The sequence below is a fragment of the Onthophagus taurus genome, chromosome 7 (assembly GCF_036711975.1).
Source record: "Onthophagus taurus isolate NC chromosome 7, IU_Otau_3.0, whole genome shotgun sequence".
NCBI lineage: Eukaryota > Metazoa > Arthropoda > Insecta > Coleoptera > Scarabaeidae > Onthophagus > Onthophagus taurus.
In genome coordinates this window covers 37,112,232-37,138,818 of record NC_091972.1, presented here as the reverse complement: position 1 = coordinate 37,138,818, position 26,587 = coordinate 37,112,232, and the positions used below count along the sequence as shown (strand labels likewise).

General features: G+C 31.5%; 1 protein-coding gene across 2 annotated transcripts in view; it reads left to right on the top strand.

Annotated features, from left to right (window-relative positions):
* The window catches only part of LOC111424455 (trafficking protein particle complex subunit 12), a 37,104-nt gene that overhangs the window by 2,390 nt on the left and 8,127 nt on the right, over positions 1 to 26,587 (top strand). The window contains exons 2-8 of one of the 2 annotated variants that reach the window (XM_071197351.1): positions 3,071 to 3,163; positions 7,667 to 7,843; positions 21,432 to 21,565; positions 21,619 to 21,823; positions 21,872 to 22,015; positions 22,068 to 22,258; positions 22,318 to 22,549. In XM_071197351.1, the coding sequence (XP_071053452.1) occupies positions 3,071 to 3,163; positions 7,667 to 7,843; positions 21,432 to 21,565; positions 21,619 to 21,823; positions 21,872 to 22,015; positions 22,068 to 22,258; positions 22,318 to 22,549 (1,176 nt within the window). The remainder of the gene's footprint in view (positions 1 to 3,070; positions 3,164 to 7,666; positions 7,844 to 21,431; positions 21,566 to 21,618; positions 21,824 to 21,871; positions 22,016 to 22,067; positions 22,259 to 22,317; positions 22,550 to 26,587) is intronic. The other variant, XM_023057992.2, reaches the window with a different exon arrangement.

The following is a 26,587-nucleotide window of genomic DNA, read 5'->3' as shown; positions in this document are numbered from 1 at the left end:
GAAATAAAACTTACATTTTCGTATATCCTAAAAGTGTCGAAAAAGTTGCTAATTTAAAAATACCTGAAAGCCGTATTTATTGAAATTAAGGAATGAGACTTATTCTAAATTAAAGTTCAAAGCTTTCTCGTTAAAATGATATATAATAATTGTTGGATTGGATCGGAAAAATATTGAGAAAAAGAATGTTGAAACAAAACTTACATTTTCGTATAACCTAAAAGTGTCAAAAAAGATGCTAATTTAAAAATTCCTGGAAGCCGTGTTTATTGAAATTAAAGAATGCGACTTATTCTAAATTAAAGCTCAAAGCTTTCTCTTTAAAATGATGTATAATAATCGTTGGGTTGGATCGGAAAAATATTACGAAAAAGAATGTTGAAACAAAACTTACATTTTCGTATAACCTAAAAGTGTCAAAAAAGATATTAATTTAAAAATTCCTGGAACCCGTATTTATTGAAATTAAGGAATGAGACTTATTCTAAATTAAAGCTCAAAGCTTTTTCTTTAAAATGATGTATAATAATTGTTGGGTTGGATTGGAAAAATATTGAGAAAAAAAAGTTGAAATAAAACTTACATTTTCGTATATCCTAAAAGTGTCGAAAAAGTTGCTAATTTAAAAATTCCTGAAAGCCGTATTTATTGAAATTAAGGAATGAGACTTATTCTAAATTAAAGTTCAAAGCTTTCTTGTTAAAATGATGTATAATAATTGTTGGGTTGGATTGGAAAAATATTGAGAAAAAAAATGTTGTAACAAAACTTACATTTTCGTGTAACCTAAAAGAGTCAAAAAAGATGCTAATTTAAAAATTCCTGGAGGCGTTATTTATTGAAATTAAGGAATGAGACTTATTTTAAATTAAAGCTCAAAGCTTTCTCTTTAAAATGATATATAATAATTGTTGGATTGGATCGGAAAAATATTGAGAAAAAAAAAGTTGTAACAAAACTTACATTTTCGTATAACCTAAAAGTGTCAAAAAAGATGCTAATTTAAAAATTCCTTGAAGCCGTATTTATTGAAATTAAGGAATGAGACTGATTCTAAATTAAAGCTCAATGCTTTCTCTTTAAAATGTTGTATAATAATGGTTGAGTTGGATTGGAAAAATATTGAAAAAAAAAAAGTTGAGATAAAACTTACATTTTCGTATATCCTAAAAGTGTCAAAAAAGATGCTAATTTAAAAATTCCTTGAAGCCGTATTTATTGAAATTAAGGAATGAGACTGATTCTAAATTAAAGCTCAATGCTTTCTCTTTAAAATAATGTATAATAATTGTTGGGTTGATTGGAAAAATATTGAGAAAAAAAATGTTGAAATAAAACTTACATTTTCGTATAACCTAAAAGTGTCAAAAAAGATGCTAATTCAAAAATTCCTGGATCTGTATTTATTGAAATTAAGGAATGAGACTTATTTTTAATTAAAGATCAATGCTTTCTTTTTAAAATGATTTAAAATTTAGTGTTTAAAACTACCGGTACTATAAAGTACCGTCGGGTCACAAAGGGTTAAGGAAAGAAGGAAGCGGAAGAGGTGAAAATATTGGGACTTCAATTGGGATAGTGACGTTTTGTGCAGTATATCGTTAGTTCCTACATTATGAAGATATGTCGTTCAACAATATCTCCACAAAACCAAGGGGAACATGTTTTTGGAATACATTTTGCGTGCCGCAAAGTTTTGGCAAAAGTTTGACCGCCTGCTGCTAAGTCGAGAAAATATTTTCCGTTGCTCGTCCGTTTTGGTTATTCACAAAAGATGAGAACAAAATTTTTATTAGCTATCTTGTATTTAGCTCACTTCTATAAAAAGTCCAAAACGTTGTTGCTTATATCTTGAGAATTTTTTTAGCAATCATGCCTTATTTCGTCAATTAAATGCAAGTACGTGCAACAGGTGCTATCAGAGAAAATAGGACTGCAAACTGTCCATTGCGATAAACCAAAGACCTAGACAAATTACCTCTAGGATCCTATGATCATAGATTTGATAACGAAAATAAAATATTGTTGATAAAATGGAATGATAACACATGTGTTTGTATGGACACAAATGTTGATACTATAGAACCAGTAGCATCAGTTGCAAGATGGAGCAGAGAACATAAATCAAAAGTGCAAGTTGCTCATCCAAAGCTTCTAGAAAAACATTCTGTAGCGACACCAGCACCATTTCTTATGGGGTAAGAATCTCCTTCTTGCTATATAGAAGAATTAGTGGAAAGAAGTCAATTTCCATCAAAGATTTTAGGAGGCAGATCGCAGTGACATATTTAAAAATTGGTCACGGAACAAGTGTTTTGAAGGGCAGACCATTCAGTGTTTCATCTTCCTCAAAATCCAAAATTTTGGACAGTGTAAGACTCGTTAAGAAAGGACATTTCATCAAAAGGAGAGCATATCAACGTCAATGTCAAAAAATGCGATATTACCTTATGTGTTATTTGTTTTAGCATGTTTCATAACAAAAACTCATTTAGGAGGAGTAACCATCCTAAAATTCCATCAATTTCAGAGGTGCCCATCGGTATCAAATTCACCCCCAAAGTCCGTGTCGCGCTATACACTTTAGAGAATTTAACAACAAATTTTTTTTCTCGATAATCTATTTGCCTTTAACCTATTTGCATCATAAAGTAAAAGCCATGCGTCTCTTAAGACGGCTAAACCTGAATGTTCTAGGACTAGCGTTAGTTCTACTTTTAGTAAATAAAAATATACAACAGACCTACAACTAGAAAATTTCGGGTTTAGCAATGCGTCTTTAGACGTACTGCGTTTATTTGTCTGTTTCACACCATTTCACAAATATTAATATTTATTAAAATTGTTATTATTGCCTGTCATCAACATCGAATGTCTATATTGATTTAAATATTTTTATTTGAAACTGCTGGCCAACGAAATATGGTGCGAAATTAGCAATTTAATTGCGCGGAGTGATAATCGGCACGTGTAAATTGAAAAGTTAAAAATGGTTGAATTGTTACAATTTTGATGTTTAGTTTTAGAAAATTGATATGTACAGATTTAAAACAAATCTTTTTCCAAGCAGTTTTCGCTTCCAAGACTTCTAAAACGAAATGTACAAAACAATGATATGGTGAATAAGACCAAGAAATTGTTGTACAGCAGAAGATCTAAACAAGTAAGTACTTTATCATACCATTCATCCACATTGTGAGTTTTTCCACTACAATCAAGTTATATGGTTGGAAATAGAGAATATTAGGCAGACTTTGCCTTAAGAAACGATGTTTGCTTGTTGAGCGCTGAAGAAAACCTTTCAGTGCTTTGATAATTTGTGTTGGTCTAAAATGTTCTGGAAATCTACCATCTTCCAAATTATTTGTTATCGTCCAGAAATAGATTAGACGATATTGAAGAGCAGAGGAAATTTTTTATCTTTTTTTTTGGAATCCATTAAACACTTAAATTTATTAAAAAAAATTATCATTGTGATAATGATAGAGTACACGAAGACAGTCCATCTCAGGATCATCCACATCTTTCAACATAAATATATTTATAGCATTTAGTTAATCAAAGTGGTTGAAATTGTTGTAATCAGTCAGTGTCTTTCATTTCCATTTATCTTGCTATCTCATAAACTCTAAGAAATCCATTCGCCTCTTCCATCATTTCTTTATTGTTATCACCTCCTCATCCATCTCATTTCTCCAAAGCTTCCATACAAAACTTACACATCTTGTCTTTATTTTTTATACCATCTGTTCTGCTTCTCCTGGTATTTCATGATTCAACTACTCGTAAAGGTTGACAAAATTAACCGTTTGGATACCAAAGGAAATTGAAAAACCACTGTCGTAAAATCCCGAACGAATGAGTACGAAAAGACAGCACCATCAGTTGTCCACAGCGCTTGAAATGTGCTTGGATTTTTTGACACAAAATCTGTAGAACGGGATTTCAAACGATTAAGTAAGGAAACAGGCACTAAAGAATACAGGTTTTTCATTGGCACAATCTAATTTTTCGGATAGCTTAAAATTATAGAAGCCGAGAATGAACTAAAAATGACTGTCATAGGAGTTACACTCACCGGTATCGAAATTTTATAGAAAGCTATTTAACGAATTTAAAAAAATATAATTCTCAACACAAAATAATACAAAAGCAACGAAACCAAGTGAAAAATAAGAATATTAATCAAAGTAATAATCACGTACTGTTAAGCGGCGTCTGGCTTTCCAAAGCGTGATTAACAATAATAATAAGTAAGCACAGTAAGCGACACACACGAAGCGGATCAGAAGACTATATCTCTCAAATCGATCTCAGCGCGCCTGTCGCATGTACGCAAAAAATATCACAAAAATTTGAAATAATAAAATTAAATTTACGTTTTCGTGCGCGAAAAAATACTTAAAAAAATAAATTGCTAAGCGGAGCGACCAATGACCGATGAAATAAGAGTTCGATACACGCAATCAATACACTCTAGCATCCTACGTGATTCAAATGATTAAAAAGGCGAAAATTCCTGAAAATGTTATCTGCAACATAAAAGTTGACAGAGAGTCATACAGCGAGTTACACTTAAATTAAAATGCATACCGAAAGATCAATGTTCCAGGAAAATTATAGCAAGTTCGCAAAAGTTACTCTCAGGATGGATATGCAAACATTAATGGCAAGCAAAGGTCAGCAAGCAATTAAAAAAGGAGTGTCCAACGAGGATCAAACTGTGTACCAGTAGTTGGACACTTTGATGGAGGATTTGATCACACAAACAAAGTAAAAAAAGCAATCAAAAGTAGTAAAGGCCTTGAATTGAAGCAAGAACAAATAAGGCAATATTCGTCGTGTAAAAGTGGGTGGACAATAAATTGGAAGTGTCTAGCGAAAATGGACGTATACCATTTTGAAAGAGACTCTACAAAAAACCCAGTAATCAAAATGGCAGCTATAACAAATACACAGCCACTTATAGGCTAGATATTAGATAAATTGAATAAATACGTTAGCCAATAAACAATACAAAATCCCTCTCAACCTATGTATTGCACGCAGAAGACAAGAAACTTGTTATTGCAAAATTTTATTAAGTAATCTCTATTTGGAGTTGTAATTTAGATGAATGTGATGTGATCAAGACTTATGGAAATGATGCTCCGAGATCTAAACCAAAATCTATACTGTTTATCATCAACGTGAACATCATAGGGATCGAAAAGAGCCAGAATAGTTTCAAGATATCCAATAAGGATCAGAGAATAAGCAAACGAAAGAAATTGGACAATTTGGATGATCTTACCCGAGAAATTAAGGGGGAAATATTGATAGATCGATGAATGTAAACGTAAAGACTTACGAATGGGGAAAGGAGAGAATTCACTTTAAAAAACTGACTAATCGTATCAAACATCATCGGTAAGTCAATTTGAAAAATTACATAGGAAGCAACTACTTGTTTATTAGCTTCAAAATCACTGTGCTAACCATATATACTAAAACGGGCATTCGTTGAAAACTAAACGAGTATGCTTTCGTTATTAAGATGTTGTTGTAAACGCTTCACTCCCGATGTACTCAGTAAATAATGGACAATTTGAGGAAAACTCCTCTCAGATTCCTCCAATTACTGAAAAAGAACGTTTAGACACTGCCAAATCGTTCATCACAGCTCCTGTCATATGGCACAAAGGGGCGAAATTCCGCTGACACTAAAACTGGATTTTCATTTAGGCGATTATCATACACCAGCAAAGGTTGACGAAGTAGAATGGTGTGTGCGGAGCTTTGGTATACAGGGTGGTTCTCAACTTATACGCATAAACTTGGGGATTTATTCCTTATGACAAATAATGAGTAATAGGTGAAAAAAATTTTGGCGAAAGTTTTTTAGTTTCCTAGTTATCCATGAAATTTACTTTCAAATCAAGAATACATATAAGATTTTAAAATGACATCAAAGCAAGTGTTCCAAGTTGTTTCCAATATTTTGTATACATAATTGGGTTCGCTGAATCCACGATGTCCCACTAGCGCGGCCTATACCAGTATATGATTTTATAATCCTTGCTCAGTATTAACTTCCTCAATATTCACTTTCTCATCTGCAATGTTAAATGCCTGTGTTAACCACTGTATGCCATCCTCAGTATCAGCCAAGAGGACGGCATCATCTGCATAGCACTCAATCTTGATTTTGTACTTTGTTATGTTTGCCCTGTTCTAATTCTTTTATCCTTACTTTGTCGAACTTTTTGGTTAGATCAATCGATGTCGCCGCATATATCGGATATCTAGGAAATCAAAAATCTTTTACTACAATTTTTTTCACCTATTAGCCATTATTTGTCGTGAGGAAGTTTATGCGTATAGGTTGAGAATCACCCTCTATATTATATTTACACCTTTGTCCTAGTCAACGATTTTCCTGCATTAGAAATAAAAATTGACACAGTAATTTTAGGGTCATCTCATCCTCTTAACAAGAATCCAGCTCCTCTGTAGATAACCAATAACGAAATTGTGTTCAAGGCTATGAAATAGTTAGATGTGGTTGTCAAAGACAATTTTGAGAAGCAAATTTGGCAACAAGATAAGAGCACGGGAGTAATACCATATTCGTCACTTTTAATTTTAAACACTGCTGTGCCTATAGCATTTAAAAGGAAAATACACACTATTCTTGTGTGTATGGCAGCGTGGCTTAAGTTGGGGATTTTTTCGATACGATTTCTTTTCTGGAATTGTACATAGTAACTGGTGTACTCCCGATTGTCTTCATTTCGCTGGAACGGAGGCGAAAGTAGATTGTCATAACTAGAAAAGAGAAAACAATAGACATGATATCTACAAAATAGAGCAATACACCATACAACTACAAACGTAGGTAATGATGGATTACCCTACTGATACCTAACATCTAGTATGTAAAGAAAACTGCAATTATACAAAATGGGAAGGTAATCCACAAGGAAATGAAGTATGATGAATTAAAATAATGTTCTATTGATCAAACTGATTTTAGAAACAATACTTTTTTTTAAAGCAGAAAATAAAAAATCGATATTTTATAATGACGTTTCGCGTTTCACTGTTCTCGAGTGGGTGGGCAATCGGCGGTGACAACGCTTTGTTGGTATTGATAAAAGCGAGTATATAGGAATTGAGCTTAATAATAAATAAAGTCCATCACATTCATAGTTTCCATCAAACACTCATTGTTTAAAATAGTACCCTTTATGCTTGAATGACACCTTTTCGCGTTTAGGAATTAAATCAGATAAAGAAAATCTGTTTTTGATGATCTGAGGCATCCGCAATTAGAAGCTCCAAACATGATTTTCATATGAAATCTTTAATAATCTTAAAATTATTACACTCCATTCCCAGGTATATTAATTCTTCTAATTCAAGAAAAATTCCCGAATCTTCTTTATTATTTATAATAGAGTTGTTTAACACTATTTATCATATCGCGACACAAAGATGTTAAAATGGTTTAGTTGTTTTTATTATGATATTTATGATAGTCTATAACTGGTTATTTTTTTAAATATAAAACGATTATAACTGTAGAGATTTTAACAGATTATTTAAGAACTTAGTTTCTTACAAAATGACTTTTGAACCCCTATGTGATTTGTTTAAATATATTTTTCTATTTGTTTTCATATAGGATGGTTATAGTCCAAGAGTTGCGGTTGGTTCGGAAGCCGATAGAAGAAGAGATGCTTGGATTCCGAGCGAGCGTACGAGAAAATGTTTAATATCAGCATCGACAGCAGCTCCAGGAACTTTTTTCCCAGAACGAGAGCTTTTAACTATGCCAGGAGTGTTATTAGAGGAGGAATTGGTGAGTAAGATATATGTTATTTTCTTGTTAAAGTTTGGCTATATCATGTTAGATCGAGAAGTATGATTAAAGGAGAAAAAAATTGTAACAATGTCTGATTGCTCATAAGTGTTATTGATGTTTGAAATCGAAATATTTTCAATGCGGACATCCCATTAAGGTTTCTAAAAAGCTTGCGATGTCGAAACAAAGAATGGCACAATTGCAATCAAAAAACCATTTTCGGCGTTATTTATAGGAGAGAAATGATGTTTCAGTATTGATTTTAAAATGTTTTTTTTTATTCGTTGTTTTTTCTTTTTTACTGTTTATTTTATTACGGATGTTTCCTTAAATAATAAATTAATGGAGTATTACAGATATGTACCAGCTGCAAAACGGTGAAGTAATTAATATTTCAGTAGAAGTAATAAATTATTTAGTAAAGTTTGGCGTTCTCTCGCAAGTTGAGGTAATATGAATATTGATTGAATACAAGTTCTAGCAACGTAGATAGATAGTGCATGATTAATTGTTTATGATTTCTGATTAACAATTTTTTGTATACCATGCCATCGTATTTTTTTATTTAATAAAGTTAAGTTTGATGGGCATAATAAGTTGGAATAGTTCAGTACTAAAGTATTTAAAATACTAAATACTCTAGTATTTTACTATATAAAATGCTAAACATTTTCCAACAACCAAAAGAGATAAGATAAAAGAATAAGAAAACGTTTAATTGATTGATATAATTTAATTTAGAAAATATATGACTTGAACATTTAGCTAAACAACTTTGATAATTATGATAATTATATAGTTATGATATTATGTACTAGTTATATATTATTATTTATTATATAATTATAATATTATACATTATTATATATAGTTATGATAATTTTTAAAAGGAACGAGTTTTTTTAACGATAAAACATGTGTGTCAGATTTCATAAACTTGTAGATTGGTAGATTTTTAGAAAGAGAAATTCTTTGAAGAATCCTTCTTGAAACCTTATACAACTTATTCTATTGATATGTCCTTAATTCATTTAACGAAGCAACTTATATTTTTAACTCCTCAACTTTGACGTCGTGCCCGATGAAGGAATAAGATAATTCCGAAACATGTCGCACCGAATTTAAAATAAAATAAATCATTTTCATCGTTAGTTTTATTAATATTCAAACAACTTTGGTTGACCTATTATTTTATTGATTTGTTTAAATATACCAATAAAAACTTTTATCTCTCATAGCGTTTCTTTCAGGATTTTAAAAAATAATACATTCTTTCAAATGACAATTTCGCCGACGTTCATTTAAAATTTATTAAATAGAATTATTGATGAATTCCACCTATAGTTTACTTTTTTTATAAGAAGAAAACAAATGAGAGGATTGTTATCGCGGCTCGTAATACAACCGAAACATTTACTTACAACAAATTTACTACAAACGATCTTCTTTCGGCGAATCATAAGATTATTTATTTATTACATTTGCACAAATCTCTCAGGAACAGAATTAGGTAAATGTTTTTTCAAGCTGATTAAGTGCGTCTGATGCGAAGATTCTCTTGCGTATTTCTCTCAGAACGAATAGAATAAACGTTTTCACGCACAATAAGAAACGAATTTACAATACTTCATATTATTATTACGTGCTTATTTTACATTATGTTTTCGTCTTTTTATTTTTTGATTTTCGACAAAAATATTTAACATTTTTTATTTTCTCCCTTAATAATTTTATTTTGTAAATATTTCCCAGAATCGATTTACGAACACACTTATTTATTTTATATATATATTTTATATTATATATATTTTTCTATATATGATATATTTCTATTTATGATCTAAGATCGATAACTCTTCCATTTCTTTAATACTAAATTAACACGCAAACGAACACAATAATCATCTAAAGTTGATGAGTTAAATGAATAATATTTATATTTGATCAATTGAATAATAAGGCGGTTCTAGCTAGTTGACTAGAGACGAATAACGTAATATTTAACGATATTAAATAAAGATGTAAATAAATAAAAAAGCTTTTATAAACCTGGCTTTCAAAAACGATGTTGATCAAGTCCAGTTTTTTACTACCCGATCTATTTATAAATTTTTACAGATGAAGCAACCGTGTTATAACGGACAAAGTTGTTTGGTGACATTACTTCCAACAGACGACACAACTTTATTATGATTCTAAATGAATGAGCTTCATGTTCTGATTAAATTAAAACGTCAGGTAATATTCATCTGTTCCAATTCAACAATGAAACGATAAGGAAATTTCCACAAAAAATTTTAGCAACCTAAAGTTTATCGTAAATAGGATATTTTCATTCGTCGTTCTTTTAAATTCGTTCTGGGTTTATCTATCGGATTAATTTATTAAGAGGTGATGGTAAAAGTAGGTCATAATTAAATAAAGTTATGATACAACTATAATTACGTGATCAGTTATCAATGATATCAACTACCAAGGTTCAAGTTCATCTATGAGGACAAGTATAAATTTCTGACGGTGTAAATGATATTACGAGTTAAACTTTATCCATTACGAGGTCATCTCGATCATTGATACTTACAGTGATACCCAAGATCAGTTCGTAGGAGACCATCAGAGTTGGAGAATCTGGAAACACACAGAGAGAGAGATGGAGGGAGATTTGAAGAAGTTACTTATGCATCCGATTTTGGTATTGTTTGCAAAACAAGAAGGAGAATGGTAGATAGAAGGGTAGAGAAGCTGAAATAAACATAAAGATTTGGGAATTGAGAAAATAATTTCAAATCAAGCGTAAGATTGAAAAAAAGTCAACACGAAAAATCAAGGAAGAGAAGAGGATGAAGCCGATAATGGGAAGACTGCGAAAGGAATTTATGTCAAGAATCCTCAAAATTCTCTAAATGATCAAAGATTGTGGCCACTAACAATTATTGATGTAGACCGAACTGAGATATTAAAAGGTTCAAACGAGTTAAAGTTGAGTTTTTTCCTTGTGAGCGATTTATCCACTAATAAAGAATGCCGATTGTTGCTACTAGCCCACACTTAAATTGAACAAAAAATACAGTGTTGGAGAAATAGTTGGGAAAAACTACCTTCACAGGTCAGAGAGCCTATATTATTGCAACATCGGAAGGTGAAGACTAAAATTATTGACAAAATAATAAAGAATAAACATTACTTGATTATTCTTGATGATACTAATGACATTACTCATGTTGAGTAACATATTTATTATCAAACTTTAATATAAAAACATCTAATATTGAAGAACTATTTTATTGGCTTCTCCTACGACGCTGCAATCCGTTGATAAACTCTGACCTCCTTTTTTTCTCTCTTCTAAGTCCTGCATTCTAGTATTTTTTTGCATCAATATCAATATCAATCGTCTCGGTAGCCTTCCTTTCGGTGTCACTCCTTGGATTTTTCTTTTATCAGCACTCTAGCGAGCCTTGCTTTTTTTATCCTCGAAACATAAGTCACTCATTGTAGTCTTTGGATTCTGGTGAAATTGAATAACTCTGGATCCTTGAGGTGGTGGTACAATTAATAATTATATTGACATTTGCACTTGCTGTTTTCTTGAATTGACTCTAAAATTCTCCTCATGAAATTTCTCTCAAATATATCAATAACGTTTGTTTGTTTTTGAGTTAATGTTGCGGTTCTTGACATGAATATGTTTGCAAGAACAAATGCTCTAATATACTATGCTCTGTCTAATATACTATTCCTTCGAATCTCTCCTTCTTCTCCGCCAAGGTTTATTAGTTCTATTCTATATATACAGTTTCAAAGGCTTGACTTGCTCCTCCGTAATCTTTTTAGTCATGGTTTTGGTTCTGCTTTGGAGTATCGTTGAGTTTTGTTTTTTTCTTATTAATTCTTAATCCTACTACTTTAACAGCTTCTTTCATTCATAATTAGAGCTCGGATTCTTCGGTACCTAAGTCCAGTCGACCAGTTCATGAATGTTGCGTTATTAACGAGCGACGCATAGCCAAGGTCCCGAGTTCACTGGTCTGCAGCGTTGTCATGGTAATCCATAGGCGCACATTAGCAAGAATCTGTATTAACGCTAAATAAGCAAGTAATTATGTACTTTATCATAATTTCTCAAACTCTCAGTTCCTGTTTGGAAAACAAGCCCTTCTAATTATGAAAAAGCAAGAAAATATTTGATGATAATTAAATAAAATATTCAATACACTCGGTTTTAAATTATAAAAACTGAAACAATAGTACAATTCTAATTCAGAAAATGAAATGGATTTAACGGTAAATAAAGGATATTAAATAAATTGCCACTGAATTCTCGGAACGCACCACAGATAAATGCAGGCCTAGCATGGTTGTAGATGTGTGAGCGATCGGAACGGTAGATCGGGTGGTGGGAGAGCATTTATATTCGCGCCCCATAGGTTCTGCGCTGGCGACGCTACTGAGATGGTACCGAAATATCCGAGCTTTGTTCATAATGCTCATCAATCAATTTTCTGCTCATAATGTTGGGTTCATCTGCATACGCAACTAATTAATAATAATAATAATAATGACTTTATTTCACCCAAAAATTTACATTTCTAAATAAAGAATTACGGAAACAGTAATGTATACAAAAATATTAATCCAACATTAGAGAAATTAAAACATCTAGGTGAAAAGGCTAAGTTCAGAACGCACGGGTTCTGCTCAAACTTAACTTAAATTAATAGTAATACCACATGAAAAACCAACGCAAGGAAGCGGTAAAACAAAAGAACTACTGTATTGCATAATACTTTAAAAAAATAAAATAAAAACTGATCCTCCATCATCACGATCCAAGTGAAAGCATTCAATGTCGCCCGTGTAGACCAATACCATATAGAGATATAGAATAGAGTCCAACAGAACAATATGAATTTTTTTTTCTTATAAAAACTGAAACATGCTGGAGAGAATTAGTTAAATCACTGTTGGTTCTGCTGCGAGCGTAGAGATAAGAACATCGACCTCTGAAACCGGGACAGCGGAAGCAACTTGATATCGTCAGGGATACCATTATACACGCTGGCTATCTGATAACTGAAACATCTCTTGAAAATTTCCGTTTTATGCGCCGGAGGGGTTGAAATGTCAAACAGTGAATGACAAACAGTGTCGAAAGCCTTACTGAAATCTAAGAGGATCAACACTGTAAGGAACCCATTGTCAGTAGCTCTCAAGATATCATACCCCTGCCGAAACCCCGATTGCACCGTTGGTAGAATATTGTTATCCTGCACATGTAGTTTTAGTTGGGATCATAATATCTTTTCGAATAATTTGGACATGGGCGATAAGATGCTAATTGATCGAAGATCATTAAAGGATTTGGGATCTTTAACTTTAGAAATAGAGTGAACCGCCGCAATTTTATAGCAAGATGGAAAGGTTGATTGCTCAATTGAGGTATTAATCAAATGTGCAATAAATTTTGACAGAAATGGACATGAAATTTTCAGAATTTGTAAGGGTATTCCATCGAAGCCCATTGCACTAGATTTGCAGAATCTAATAATTGAATCTATTCCTATGCGGTCCGGAGGATTTGTTTGACAGTAAAAATCTGATTGTGGATTTTCTATGTTCTTTCTTGTACATGGGGCATATTATAGCCTTTTCCCATTTCGTTGATATTCTTTCTTCTTTCCCTGTCTTTTTAATAAATGCGTGTAAAGTTTCCTTGATAGTCTCATTTTTCTGGTGCTTTCCCATTTTTAATGCAGTTATTGCATTATGAGTTTCATCTATTGTAGGAGTTCTGGTTTAGTTTTTCTTTTCTGCCACTCCCAAAGCTTCTTTGGTAGTAGAGATCGTAGTTGTGTTAGTTCGATTCCGTTCTTCATCAATGGTCCTGTTTCTGTTTTAGATAGTGATATCTCTTCTTATCCTCATATCCAGAATACTGGTCTCAGTTTTTCTATCGATTAACACAACAACAAGGTGGTCTATTTGGTTATTCGTATTGTTCTTCTGTAGTAATGATGTTCCACTGGCAAGTATATCGCTGCTTGTATCAAAAACTGCTCCTAAACATTCATTTTTATATTCATGTCTCCAACGATTATTTTGATGTTATTTTTAAGTGTTCTAATTCCAGTTGTTAGTAGAATGTTTACAACCCTCCTCCTTTATCCGAACTTAGAACTAGTAATGATAAGCTTCTCAATCAACCCTTGAATAGATTTTCATGAATTATTGTATAGATTCTTGCTGCGTTTTAATTTTTGAGATATCTTTTTGAATTTCGATTAAGTTAAAATTAATAATCAAATTTTGAATTATTTTTGATTTGAAATAATAACCAAGATTAAATTATAACTTTATTTGAATTTATCCTGTCATAAATGTTTTGTCAGGAATATCGTAATATTTATTATTGAAAAGCGCTCGTTTCATCTTCAAAAAGAAACGTCCTACGTTATTTCCATCACTCTCTATTATCTCAGCAAGTTTAAACGCCTTTCTGCATATTTACAATTGCGGCACTCGGCTATTTTAGTAAATGGTGGTGGGCGGTAACGACGAATCGTGGTAGTGCGCTTTTCCTGGAGTAATGAATGGGTTCTCGTCGTTCCTCGGGCGGTTTTGTTTATTTTTAAGGTCAAACTATCGATTCCCACAAAGCTTTCTTCGTCCACGTATTTCCATATAAGAATTTTCATTAAAATCGCTTTCACATTTAGACAACATTAACTTCAATTTGGGGCCTATAATGGTATTAGAATTTAAGTTGAATACCGGGAAGGAATTCTTCATTAATTAACCTTTTAGTAGCATTTTTTTATTTAGGACAAAGATAAATTAATCGTTTTTTTTCGAAGAATTTACTCATGTTGTTTCAGTGATATTTATATAAAGTGAACTCAATAAAACTGGAGCACGACCTAGTTTTTTCCTTTTAAACCCGATCATAAAGATTAATATTTATCACACAATCAAAACATACAAATGCAAAACTTTTTATTTATTAATGTTTTTGTAATTACTTAATAACTACTATCCCACAAATATACAATACAAGAAAAAATATCCAAGGAAAATCAACATAAAATATTTACAAGTAATTGTCGTCTAAAAGGTCGTTATTGAAATATTAATGTGGAAGGTTAATCGATATATGAGAAAAGGCGATATTGGACGCTTACATCAAATTCATAGAATAGCATAAAGGGTAAAGTGAATGAAAAAAGAACTTTAGTCACGCACTGTTAACATTAACGGCGTTACAAAAATCGCAATCAATCTTCTATTACGTTGTTTTACAGACAGGGCGGTTTTCTTGGAAAAACCACCCACGCTTGTTTTATGAACGACAAGAAAATTGGCGCGATCGATGTAATCGTTATATAAAGTGAATTTATATTGTTTCTCGGTAAAGTCTTAGCATACAAATAATAATACATTTCAAGAGAAATTAATGAATTGTAAAGTGTGATAGCTCATTACTTTAATTTATAAATTAATTCTTCAATAAACTCTAAAGTGTTTTAAACGTTATATTAATGAGCTTTAAATTAAAAAGTGTTTTCAACGCAATTTTTGTCTTACAATTAGATGATATAACTAGAAATCGGTAGAGTGAATAAGATAGAATGAAATAAATCGATATAACGATGTTATTATTGTTATATAATTGTGTTGCTAGTCACTGCCTCTTCTATTAATTACTATATGTAATCGGTTTATCGAGTCAGGGGTTCGTCCACGTGTTCAAATGGAGAGCTATGTAACAGTCCCTATCTTTATACCTGCGAATGTGGGACAATTGTCTAATTATAAGTATAGGCTTATATTGGTATAATTATTATAACACAGTAAAACCGCTTATAACAGATTAATAAAAGATTGTTCGATATAGCCAAAAGACAAACAACTAAAACTAGAGCTAACACTAGCACTAGAGGTAACACTAGACCTAAAACTATAATAGTAGTATAATATAATATACTAGAAATATTTGGGTTTAGCCTGTTAGGTCGGTTTAGGTTCTTAAAACAGCTACGAAGCCAATTATATCGAGGTTTTACTGTACTTCAAAAATCAAATTATATTCTGTAAACTGTAATCCAAAGTCGCGTCGTTGTTTAATTTTTGCCTAAATCATTGGATGTTCTTTTTTCAAAATGTAAGAATCCTTATACTCTTTTTGAGGTATGAAGTATTTATACGAAAAATTTATTTTCGTGAGAAACATTTTTGATACAATCTGTTAGTCTCGTTTTTGGTGCGCCACTTTTTAGTTTATGACCAATCGACCCATTTTGATGAAATTTGTCAATACAAACACGAATTTGCATGTTGTCGGTAAGTCGTTGTAAAGTTTGAATACTCGCCAAATTCTTGTGTACATTGATTAATTTTCGTCACAAGTCCATCTTTAAATATTGTTGCTGATTTATTCATTCGTAAGGATATCATACTGGCCCTTAGAAATTAGTTCAACTTCTTTGTTGTTGGCTATAAAGAGAGTTATTGTAGAAATTTATGAAATAATAATATTATTCTTTAGATGTTAGGGCTGCCCAGGACATTACCAATGATTTCAATTTGAGTTCAATTATTGTGAGAACATAACGAATTGTAATGGTCAGATATCTCTTGTTATAGAAACCCTACATTGATAGAAAGAGCGAATTAAACCAGAAAAACTAACTACTATTAAAGCGACCAATAACCAGATGACGCCAATTCGACGACGAATGAAGTTCAGTAAGAAAATATAGAAATCGATCTAGCATTCTCTATCTAGCATTCTCCATCTAGCATTCCCCATCTAACATTGGGGAATCACAGGAAACGTTGCCCAAAATTATGATATTAACGAAATATTACAGTTTGATTAGAGTTTTTGAAATAAACTATGGCACTGAAATACTCCATCAAATTCATTGGATCTTCAAAAGCCTTTTCCAGGTTGACTATTTTGAGCTTCTTTTCGTGGGCACATAACGCACAATCAAGTAAAATGTGTTGAATCGTCAAATCCACCTCACATTGCCATCATATAAGTTAAGGTTCCTTCTTTAACAAGTAACCAGAACTTAACTGTATATGCTTGCTTGGGTCTACTGAAAGTAACCTGCTGGTCCCAAGGCTTGATGTGATCCCAACAACATGTCTCAATATGCTGGAAGTTTGCAAAGGTAATTACGAAACGGATCTTATTGCTCCCAAGCATATCTAAACAACACTTTTTGATGTACAAAAAGTATTTGCTAAAGTCTAACACCAATGTTAGAAACCAAACTAAAAGTTATAATATCAAAACAGTACTGTCTGATCTGATGGGTAATTATATTGAAAATAGATATTTCAGAGTTAACCTTGAAAATTAATATTCCAAATTAATGAAATTAACGCCGGTGATTTGTCACTATTTGCTATGGGTAGAAACATTGAAAAAGCTATCAATAAACTTCAGGTCGCGTTAGGTAAAGTTAATTCATGGACTAAAATCTGTAATATAAAATTAAACGAAAATAAATCGACACACGTACTCTTTTTGTCGAAAGAGAAGAAGGCACAACTAAAATAAAGGACAATTAATACATAATGTTTTTAGATGTGACAACGAATTCCATGACACATCACGTATCTAAACAACTTTAATCCTCTTTAATCATACTTAATAAATATCATCTATATAGTTTAACAATAGAAATAAACAAGGAATTACCAAATGAATCAAGCTAAAGTATATTTTTGTAACAAATTGACGTAACTCTCCTGAAGATGCTATGTAAATATAGCGAAACCGGTTGAGAAAAAACAATAAATAAAATCCATTAAAGTGCAAAAAACGAAGTTTTAATTTAATACATAATAAATTGATGATATATTAGCAAGTCAGAACAAGGTATTAATCAACATTGCAAATGCGCCTTGGTACATAATGAATAACAACCTCCACAGAGATCTTGGCGTTGCTATGGTGAAAAAAAAAATTCAGAAGTACGCTTAACAGCATGAACAAAGACTTTTTCATCATATTAATGAGAAAGCTTCCTATCTCTTAGATAACAGTCAGTTAATACGCAGATTTCAAAGAAGCAAACTGTTTGAGTTGGTGTAATGCGGTACAGTAAAAGTGGGTATGTGAGGCATCAGGAAACTAGAGACTAACTGCTTCGTTAGTCAACAGATTAGTTGTATCATGCGTTTTGCACTATAAAGAAATCATCATCAAAAACATACTTTATACTATCCATTTGCAGCAGTAAAGTAAAAGACGCAGATAATAGTATATTAAAAAACTAGTTTCGTAAGACACGCTTGAAATGCACGAATTCGAGTTGAAGTTTTTAATGAATGAGTGCTTTAAGGCTTACGAAACGTGCTTTTTATGCTATTTTTTGTAATTCACGTTTTTATCCTTTTTTTAGCAAAAGTAAAATAAATTTTGACAATGTAGGGAAATAAGTATGTAGCAGTTAGTAACACCGTAACACTTGAAAATAGAAATTTGAATTGACAATTAGAAATTGTCAATACACAAAATGTATTCACCTGAAAAAAATGTACACCTAAAATAAGAGAAATTGTTTAGAGTGCACATTTAGAGTAAATACATGCTAAGAATGTGTTTAAACATCCATAGACAAAAATTGTCACACCGACAACTAGAAAAATTAATAACCCAATGTCGCCAACTCGAACTGGTTCCATGAAATGTTACTAAAATCTCATTACAGCATCCGTTTGAGTACTGTAATAGCTTTCATTACCGTCGCGAATTACAAAAACAACTTTACCTGCCGCTAAATGCACAGTTTATACGAGACAGTAGCACAAAGTGTATAAAGTATGTTTTTGCTGCCGGTTGGCGATAAAGAAATAAATTACTAGAGTTGGTGTAACCTCTACCGTAAAGCTCCACTTGCGAGAAATGAACTAACTATCAGAGACTATCTCTGAAACTATCAGAGAGTCCCCACCAACTTTCGGAGAGTGAACAGGTTGAGATTTGTATTCAAGTAGACCCGCACAATTTACCTATCGTGAGAGTAACTGTCAAAAAACGAACACGGTTCGAATTTTGCGGCGTGTAGCTGCGAGTTTTCTCAATGTAACACGTTTAAAGATAAGAAAAGATATATTTATAAGAATATAAATATATAAGATAAGAAATATTTGAATTAATTGAAGTGTATGAAGAAAATTCAATTCTTTGGAATACCAAATCTAAAGAACATAGAAATCGGGAAGCGAGGGATCAATTTTAACAAGTATTGGACAGAAATTTAAACGGGATTTGTACCATTGGTAATATCTAGTCTTCTGACAACATAATTTGGCCTTCTAATAATAAAATTAAGTCTTCTGCTAACAGTATTTGGTTTTTTAGTACTAGTGTGTAGTCTTCTGTAAGAAGGATGTGCTTCATTTGCAATATCTAGTCTTTCACTAGCAATACTTAGTCTTCTGCCAACAATATCTAGTCTTCTACCAACAGTATTTCGTCTTCTGGTAGTAGTGTGAAGTCTTCAGTAAGAAGAATCTGCTTCATTTGTAACATATAATCTTTCATTAGTAATACTTAGTCTTCTGCCAGCAATATCTAGTCTCTTTCAGCAGTTGAGGCGTTTAAGTTTATTTTTTCTAATAATTTCCAAAATACTGCCAAGTCACTGTTAAGCTATCACGTGTACTACAATAAATTTATAGTTTGCATTTATAAGTGCCACTAAAGCAATCGAGTTCACTTTTTTGTGAATCTAGTATGCCAAATAACTAACAATTTGACAACGAATGTTGATATTTGTTGACACCCAGCTCTAATCTACGCCAAATCCATGGTTTCACCCAACAGCTTCTTTTTATTTTTTGTTTGTTTTTTTTAAATTTTGCACAACACTGTTGCACTTGCAATTTTGTTTACATCCATGTTTACACACACCTAACACTGAACGAAAATAACTTTTACTAAATTTTACACGGTCCTGAGAGAACTGGCTGAGAGAAAGCTCTCAGAAGTTTTATAGAAGCTTTCGGAGAGCTAAAACAGTCTCAAGTGGATACACAGTTGAGAGTAGATATCGAGAGTTACTCTCAGAAGTTTCTCTCAAGTGGACACCTAGCTTAATTTTAACTTTAAGAAAGTTAGGTCATAGAAAAATTGTTCCATATTCAATAGACTAGTTGTAATATCATGCGTTCTGCGCTATAAAGAAATCTGCCTTTGGTTTTGATACGTTGATGTATGCCATGCTCTCTGTGTTAACAGACCGAGACTAAATTATGTTCTGGGTTCCTGAATATTCCGCATCAATACATATTTGCTATATTTTATGGACCCGCTTCCCATTCTCTGCGTCTTTGATAAAGCGCAGATATCTATTCGGTACCAATTCAATTCTATTATAATTTGTTGGTTCTTCTTATACCATGATTTAACATTCCATGATCCAAGTCTTATCAGATTTATCTTCCAGTATCTCTCGCCTAATCCTTACAGTAAGACTAGCATGTATCCTGACTGAGTTGTTGATTCTCTGAGTAATTTACGTTTTTACCGCTAGCAAGTTACTAGTCTCGTCAGTTAACCCTCTTCCTTTATCTGGGCTTGAGACCAATCAACATGGCTACTCGATCCACTCAGCGTCCATACAGATTCTTTGAAAAGGTGATTCAAGTTGAGTTGAAAGGACGAGAATATAGACAAAGTTTACATCGATCGTAGCACTGGGGCTTTCGTATTTCGCTAGGCAACGAATATTGACAAAGGATTTACACGCATACAAGATCCAAATCACTCAAGAATTGAACCCCGGAGACCACCAACAGCGTCGTGTGTTTGTCGAATGAATGCTTAAACAAGAAGTCGGTTTTTCGAAAAAAAATGTATTCGATGTTGAGGCAGATTTTCACCTCAACGGATTTGTAAACAAACAAAATTGCCGCATTTAGGTAATGCAACATTGTATCAGACTTGGTTTGATGCATCTTGATACAAATTCTTTGAACAGCTATTAATTTGCAACTGGAGAAACGTTATCTTGCTAGTGATTTGAAGTTTAGCTTTGTCTGTAGGAGAAAATATAAAACTTGTTTTAATTGGGCTATTCTTAACGTTTTGAAAAACTACTCAAGTTGTAGCGATAAAGAAGCCATTTGCATCTTATTTTAATAATTTAAATCTCTTTTAAAAATCTACAAACCAAAAACCTACAGTAATTGTAAAAAATTGGAGCTTAAAATAAAGGCATAAATTATAAACATAAATTTCCATGCAAAATAAAACTTAATTTATCAGTAATAGTACACGTCAAGTGGAATTAATTCTATGGCGTGATGGTGTTGCGTTGGTTGATTGTAGAGACGGTTTTGCGTCTTTTCTAAATATAAACGAAGTGGTTGCGTGGTTATTTATGCAAAATACAGGGCTTAAAGAACAAAGGAAATTTGTAAATTCAAATTTTAATTTGTTTTTACAATTAAAGATATGTCTTTCATTATATGAATTATACTTTACTACAAAATTAAAATATATGTTTTGATCCAAATCTCGATTAAATCTAAGAAACTAGAATTATGTTGAAACATTTATTTACAGGGTGATAATATAACGGACGCTGTAACAACTTATATAAGCGAAGCAGAAGCTGCTCAACGTCGAGTTTTAGCTGCTGCAGATGTTACACAAGATGAAAGGGGTTTAAGAGAATTAGTACAAGCCGGAGCTTATAGGTAAAAAACCAATTATCATAATGACAATTTTTAATTAATATAATAAATTTAAGATCGGCTATAAATTTAACGGCACGTTTATTAACGATATACGGCCAAGGAATTGGAAGATCCGGACATCCGAGTAAACACTCTCCGCATTCATTACAATTATGGTTCACTAGAATAGCACTTTTGATCAAAACTAAAGAATACCAAGTTGCTCAAGCCGAAGCCGAACCATTTGGTCAATTAGATAAACCAGATCTTTTTTATCAAGTAATAAATTAAATTAGTTAGAAGAAAAATATTAATTTATTATTTTAGTTTTATCCTGAAATGTATGGTGGTCGTCCAGGATCGATAGCGTCATTTTCATTTAGATTATTACTCGCTGAATTACCAATGCACTGTGGGAAAGCAAAGGATTCGTTAACGAAGTTATTTAATATGTTAGCAACTGTTAAACAGGTTACTAAAATAAACTTTTTTATGATTGTAATTAATTAATGAATTAATTTAGATGTTAAGAAATTTAAAAGAAGGTTTATGCGAAGATGGAAACCCCATGGAAATCTCCGAATCAGATCGAAACGATTCCGTGAGATTATGGACCGGAAGGGAAACAAGAATTTTACATTCTATAGTCAATTGTGCCTTAGCATTAAAAGATTATGTACTTGCAATGGATATTTTGGGACAATTATGCGAACGGTAAATATTTCTATTAATATATTTATTTTTCAATATAATATTTTTTGATTTAAATTTAGAGATGGAGCACCACGTCACACGTTATTATCAGCCTTAGGCCGTTTACATTTACAATTAGGTGATGTATCTGGAGCGGAAGTTTGTTTTAACGAAGCAAGCGAAATACGTGGAGGAGCACCTGATTTACGAGAGTTAGTGGATCGCGGACTTTTAGCAATGGCTCAAAACTCGTTTGGTGATGCGTACAAATTTTTCCATCAAGCCAGTGTGTTAGAACCATCAAACGTTATGGTATAAACATAATTTTAAGCTTTCAATACACGCGCTTACAGTTTAACCCTTTGTGTCCCAAGATTAAAACGCTATCAAAATACACTCAATAAAGGCCTTTGGAATCAATTTTCCAGGGGGATAATGGTACTTGAGAGTACCATCAGGCATTAAAATATATTTTAGTGATGTTGCAGTAAACAAAAACTTTTATTGCCAATATAAAAATAATACATTTTTTATTACGTTAGAAAATAAGTAACACTTGCTTTAGCTAAATCACATTATGATATTCAGAAAAACAGATCTTTCTTTCATTATAGCATAAATAAACATTGCACGCAGTACATTTTGAGTAGGGTCTAGCTTTGGCAGAACAATTTTCACAACTTCCTCTTTCTTTTGAACTTGCGCTTCGACATTTTCGTGGACGCAGTAAATGTGAATATTTATTTATCAGACCTGTAGCTACAGAACGACGAAAATCTGATAGAATATTGAGAAAAAACATATTGAGCAAAAACTAACATTTTCGCATAATCTAAGTGTCAAAAAAGATGCTAATTTAAAAATTCCTGGAAGCCGTGTTTATTGAAATTTAGGAATGAGACTTATTCTAAATTAAAGCTCAAAGCTTTCTCTTTAAAATGATGTATAATAATTGTTGGATTGGATTGGAAAAATATTGAGAAAAAAAATGTTGAAACAAAACTTACATTATCGTATAACCTAAGTGTCAAAAAAGATGCTAATTTAAAAATTCCTGGAAGCCGTGTTTATTGAAATTTAGGAATGAGACTTATTCTAAATTAAAGCTCAAAGCTTTCTCTTTACAATGATGTATAATAATTGTTGGGTTGGATTGGAAAAATATTGAGAAAAAAAATGTTGAAATAAAACTTACATTTTCGTATAACCTAAAAGTGTTAAAAAAGATGCTAATTTAGAAATTCCTGGAAGCCGTATTTATTGAAATTAAGGAATGAGACTTATTCTAAATTAAAGTTCAAAGCTTTTTCTTTAAAATGATGTATAATAATTGTTGGGTTGGGTTGGCAAATTATTGAGAAAAAAAATGTTGAAACAAAACTTACATTTTCGTATAACCTAAAAGTGTCAAAAAAGATGTTAATTTAAAAATTCCTGGAAGCTGTATTTATTGAAATTATGGAATGAGACTTATTCTAAATTAAATCTCAAAGCTTTCTCTTCAAAATGATGTATAATAATTGTTGGGTTGGATTGGAAAAATATTGAGAAAAAAAATGTAGAAATAAAACTTACATTTTCGTATAACCTAAAAGTGTCAAAAAAGATGCTAATTTAAAAATTCCTGGAAGCTGTATTTATTGAAATTAAGGAATGGGAGTTATCCTAAATTAAAGCTCAAAGCTGTCTCTTTAAAATGATGTATAATAATTATTGGGTTGGATTGGAAAAATATTGACAAAAAGAAAGTTGATATAAAACTTACATTTTCGTATATCCTAAAAGTGTCAAAAAAGATGCTAATTTAAAAATTCCTGGAAGCTGTATTTATTAAAATTAAGGAATGAGACTTATTCTAAATTAAAGCTCAAAGCTTTCTCTTTACAATGATGTATAATAATTGTTGGGTTGGATTGGAAAAATATTGAGAAAAAAAATGTTGAAATAAAACTTACATTTTCGTATAACCTAAAAGTGTTAAAAAAGATGCTAATTTAGAAATTCCTGGAAGCCGTATTTATTGAAATTAAGGAATGAGACTTATTCTAAATTAAAGCTCAAAGCTTTCTCTTTAAAATGATGTATAATAATTGTTGGGTTGGATTGGAAAAATATTGAGAAAAAAAATGTTGAAACAAAACTTACATTTTCGTATAACCTAAGTGTCAAAAAAGATGCTAATTTAAAAATTCCTGGAAGCCGTGTTTATTGATATTAAGGAATCAGACTTATTCTAAATTAAAGCTCAAAGCTTTCTCTTTAAAATGATGTCTAATAATTGTTGGGTTGGATTGGAAAAATATTGAGAAAAAAAATGTTGAAACAAAACTTACATTTTCGTATAACCTAAGTGTCAAAAAAGATGCTAATTTAAAAATTCCTGGAAGCCGTATTTATTCAAATTAAGGAATGAGACTTATTCTAAATTAAAGCTCAAAGCTTTCTCTTTACAATGATGTATAATAATTGTTGGGTTGGATTGGAAAAATATTGAGAAAAAAAATGTTGAAATAAAACTTACATTTTCATATATCTTAAAAGTGTCAAAAGAGATGCTAATTTAAAAATTCCTGGAAGCTGTATTTATTGAAATTAAGGAATGAGACTTATTCTAAATTAAAGCACAAAGCTTTCTCTTTAAAATGATGTATAATAATTGTTGGGTTGGATTGGAAAAATATTGAGAAAAAGAATGTTGAAATAAAACTTACATTTTCGTATAACCTAAAAATGTCAAAAAAGATGCTAATTTAAAAATTCCTGGAAGCCGTATTTATTGAAATTAAGGAATGACACTTATTCTAAATTAAAGCTCAAAGCTTTCTCTTTACAATGATGTATAATAATTGTTGGGTTGGATTGGAGAAATATTGAGAAAAAAAATGTTGAAACAAAACTTACATTTTCGTATAACCTAAAAGTGTCAAAAAAGATGCAAATTTAAAAATTTCTGGAATCCGCATTTATTGAAATTAAGGAATGTGACTTATTCTAAATTAAAGCTCAAAGCTTTCTCTTTAAAATGATGTATAATAATTGTTGGGTTGGATTGGAAAAATATTGAGAAAAAAAATTTTGAAACAAAACTTACATTTTCGTCTAACCTAAAAGTGTCGAAAAAGATGCTAATTTAAAAATTCCTGGAAGCCGTGTTTATTGAAATTAAGGAATGAGACTTATTCTAAATTAAAGCTCAAAGCTTTCTCTTTACAATGATGTATAATAATTGTTGGGTTGGATTGGAAAAATATTGAGAAAAAAAAAGTTGAAATAAAACTTACATTTTCGTATATCCTAAAAGTCTCAAAAAAGATGCTAATTTAAAAATTCCTGGAAGCCGTGTTTATTGAAATTAAGGAATGAAACTTATTTTAAATTAAAGCTCAATGCTTTCTTTTTAAAATGATTTAAAATGAGTGTTTAAAACTACCGGTACTTTAAAGTACCGTCAAGACACGAAGGGTTAATAAAAGTATACCACAATCTAGCGTTGAATAACAACTAAAACTAGAACTAATGCTAAACCTAGGACTAGAAATATTCGGGTTTTGTCGTCTTAAGAGATGTATGGCAAAAAACTAAAACTAAAACTAAACATTCGGGTTTAGCCATACATCTCTTAAGACGACAAAACCCGAATATTTCTAGTCCTAGGTTTAGTTTTAGTTCAATCAAAATATTCAACAATCTAACGCTGAGTAACAACTAAAGAGCTAACACTATTTATGTATTTCTTCAGCGCGCTAACAGGATGAACCCAATAGTATCGCCCACTAAAACATTGTTTAGTTTACACAAAAAAAAATTAAAAATACTACCCAAAATGCGAATAAATACATTTTTTAGACATAAATGGAGTGGAATAAAAAATATCAACGTTACTACAATATTTATTAAAGGAACCCTGATTTCTAAAATCAAGGGACCCGGTGTATGCGTTAGGTGCTGATGAACCTAAACACCAAACACTCACGAGTTTGATACTGCGGACTATTAAAGCCTATATGCGATAAGATTTCCCATATCAGTGGCAAAACGTCTGCGTTGCAAGGGAACCAAGTGCAGTAAATTAAATTTATGAGTCAGAAATCTTACAAATAAATAGACCTAATACACTCTAGGTTGGAAAATTACAATAATAGAATAACATGTACAGTGGCTCCAAGAAAAGGAGGACAGTAGAGTTATATTTCATAACTAAAAAATATTCAAACTAAAATAGCTAGGAAAAAAAGGAAATTGATTTTCAATAATTTATTAATTGCATATTCAAAAAACAAACACAAAATACAAAAATTTATTCGCTATAATAAAAATAAACGAAAACAGTACAAAAACTCGGACAATAAC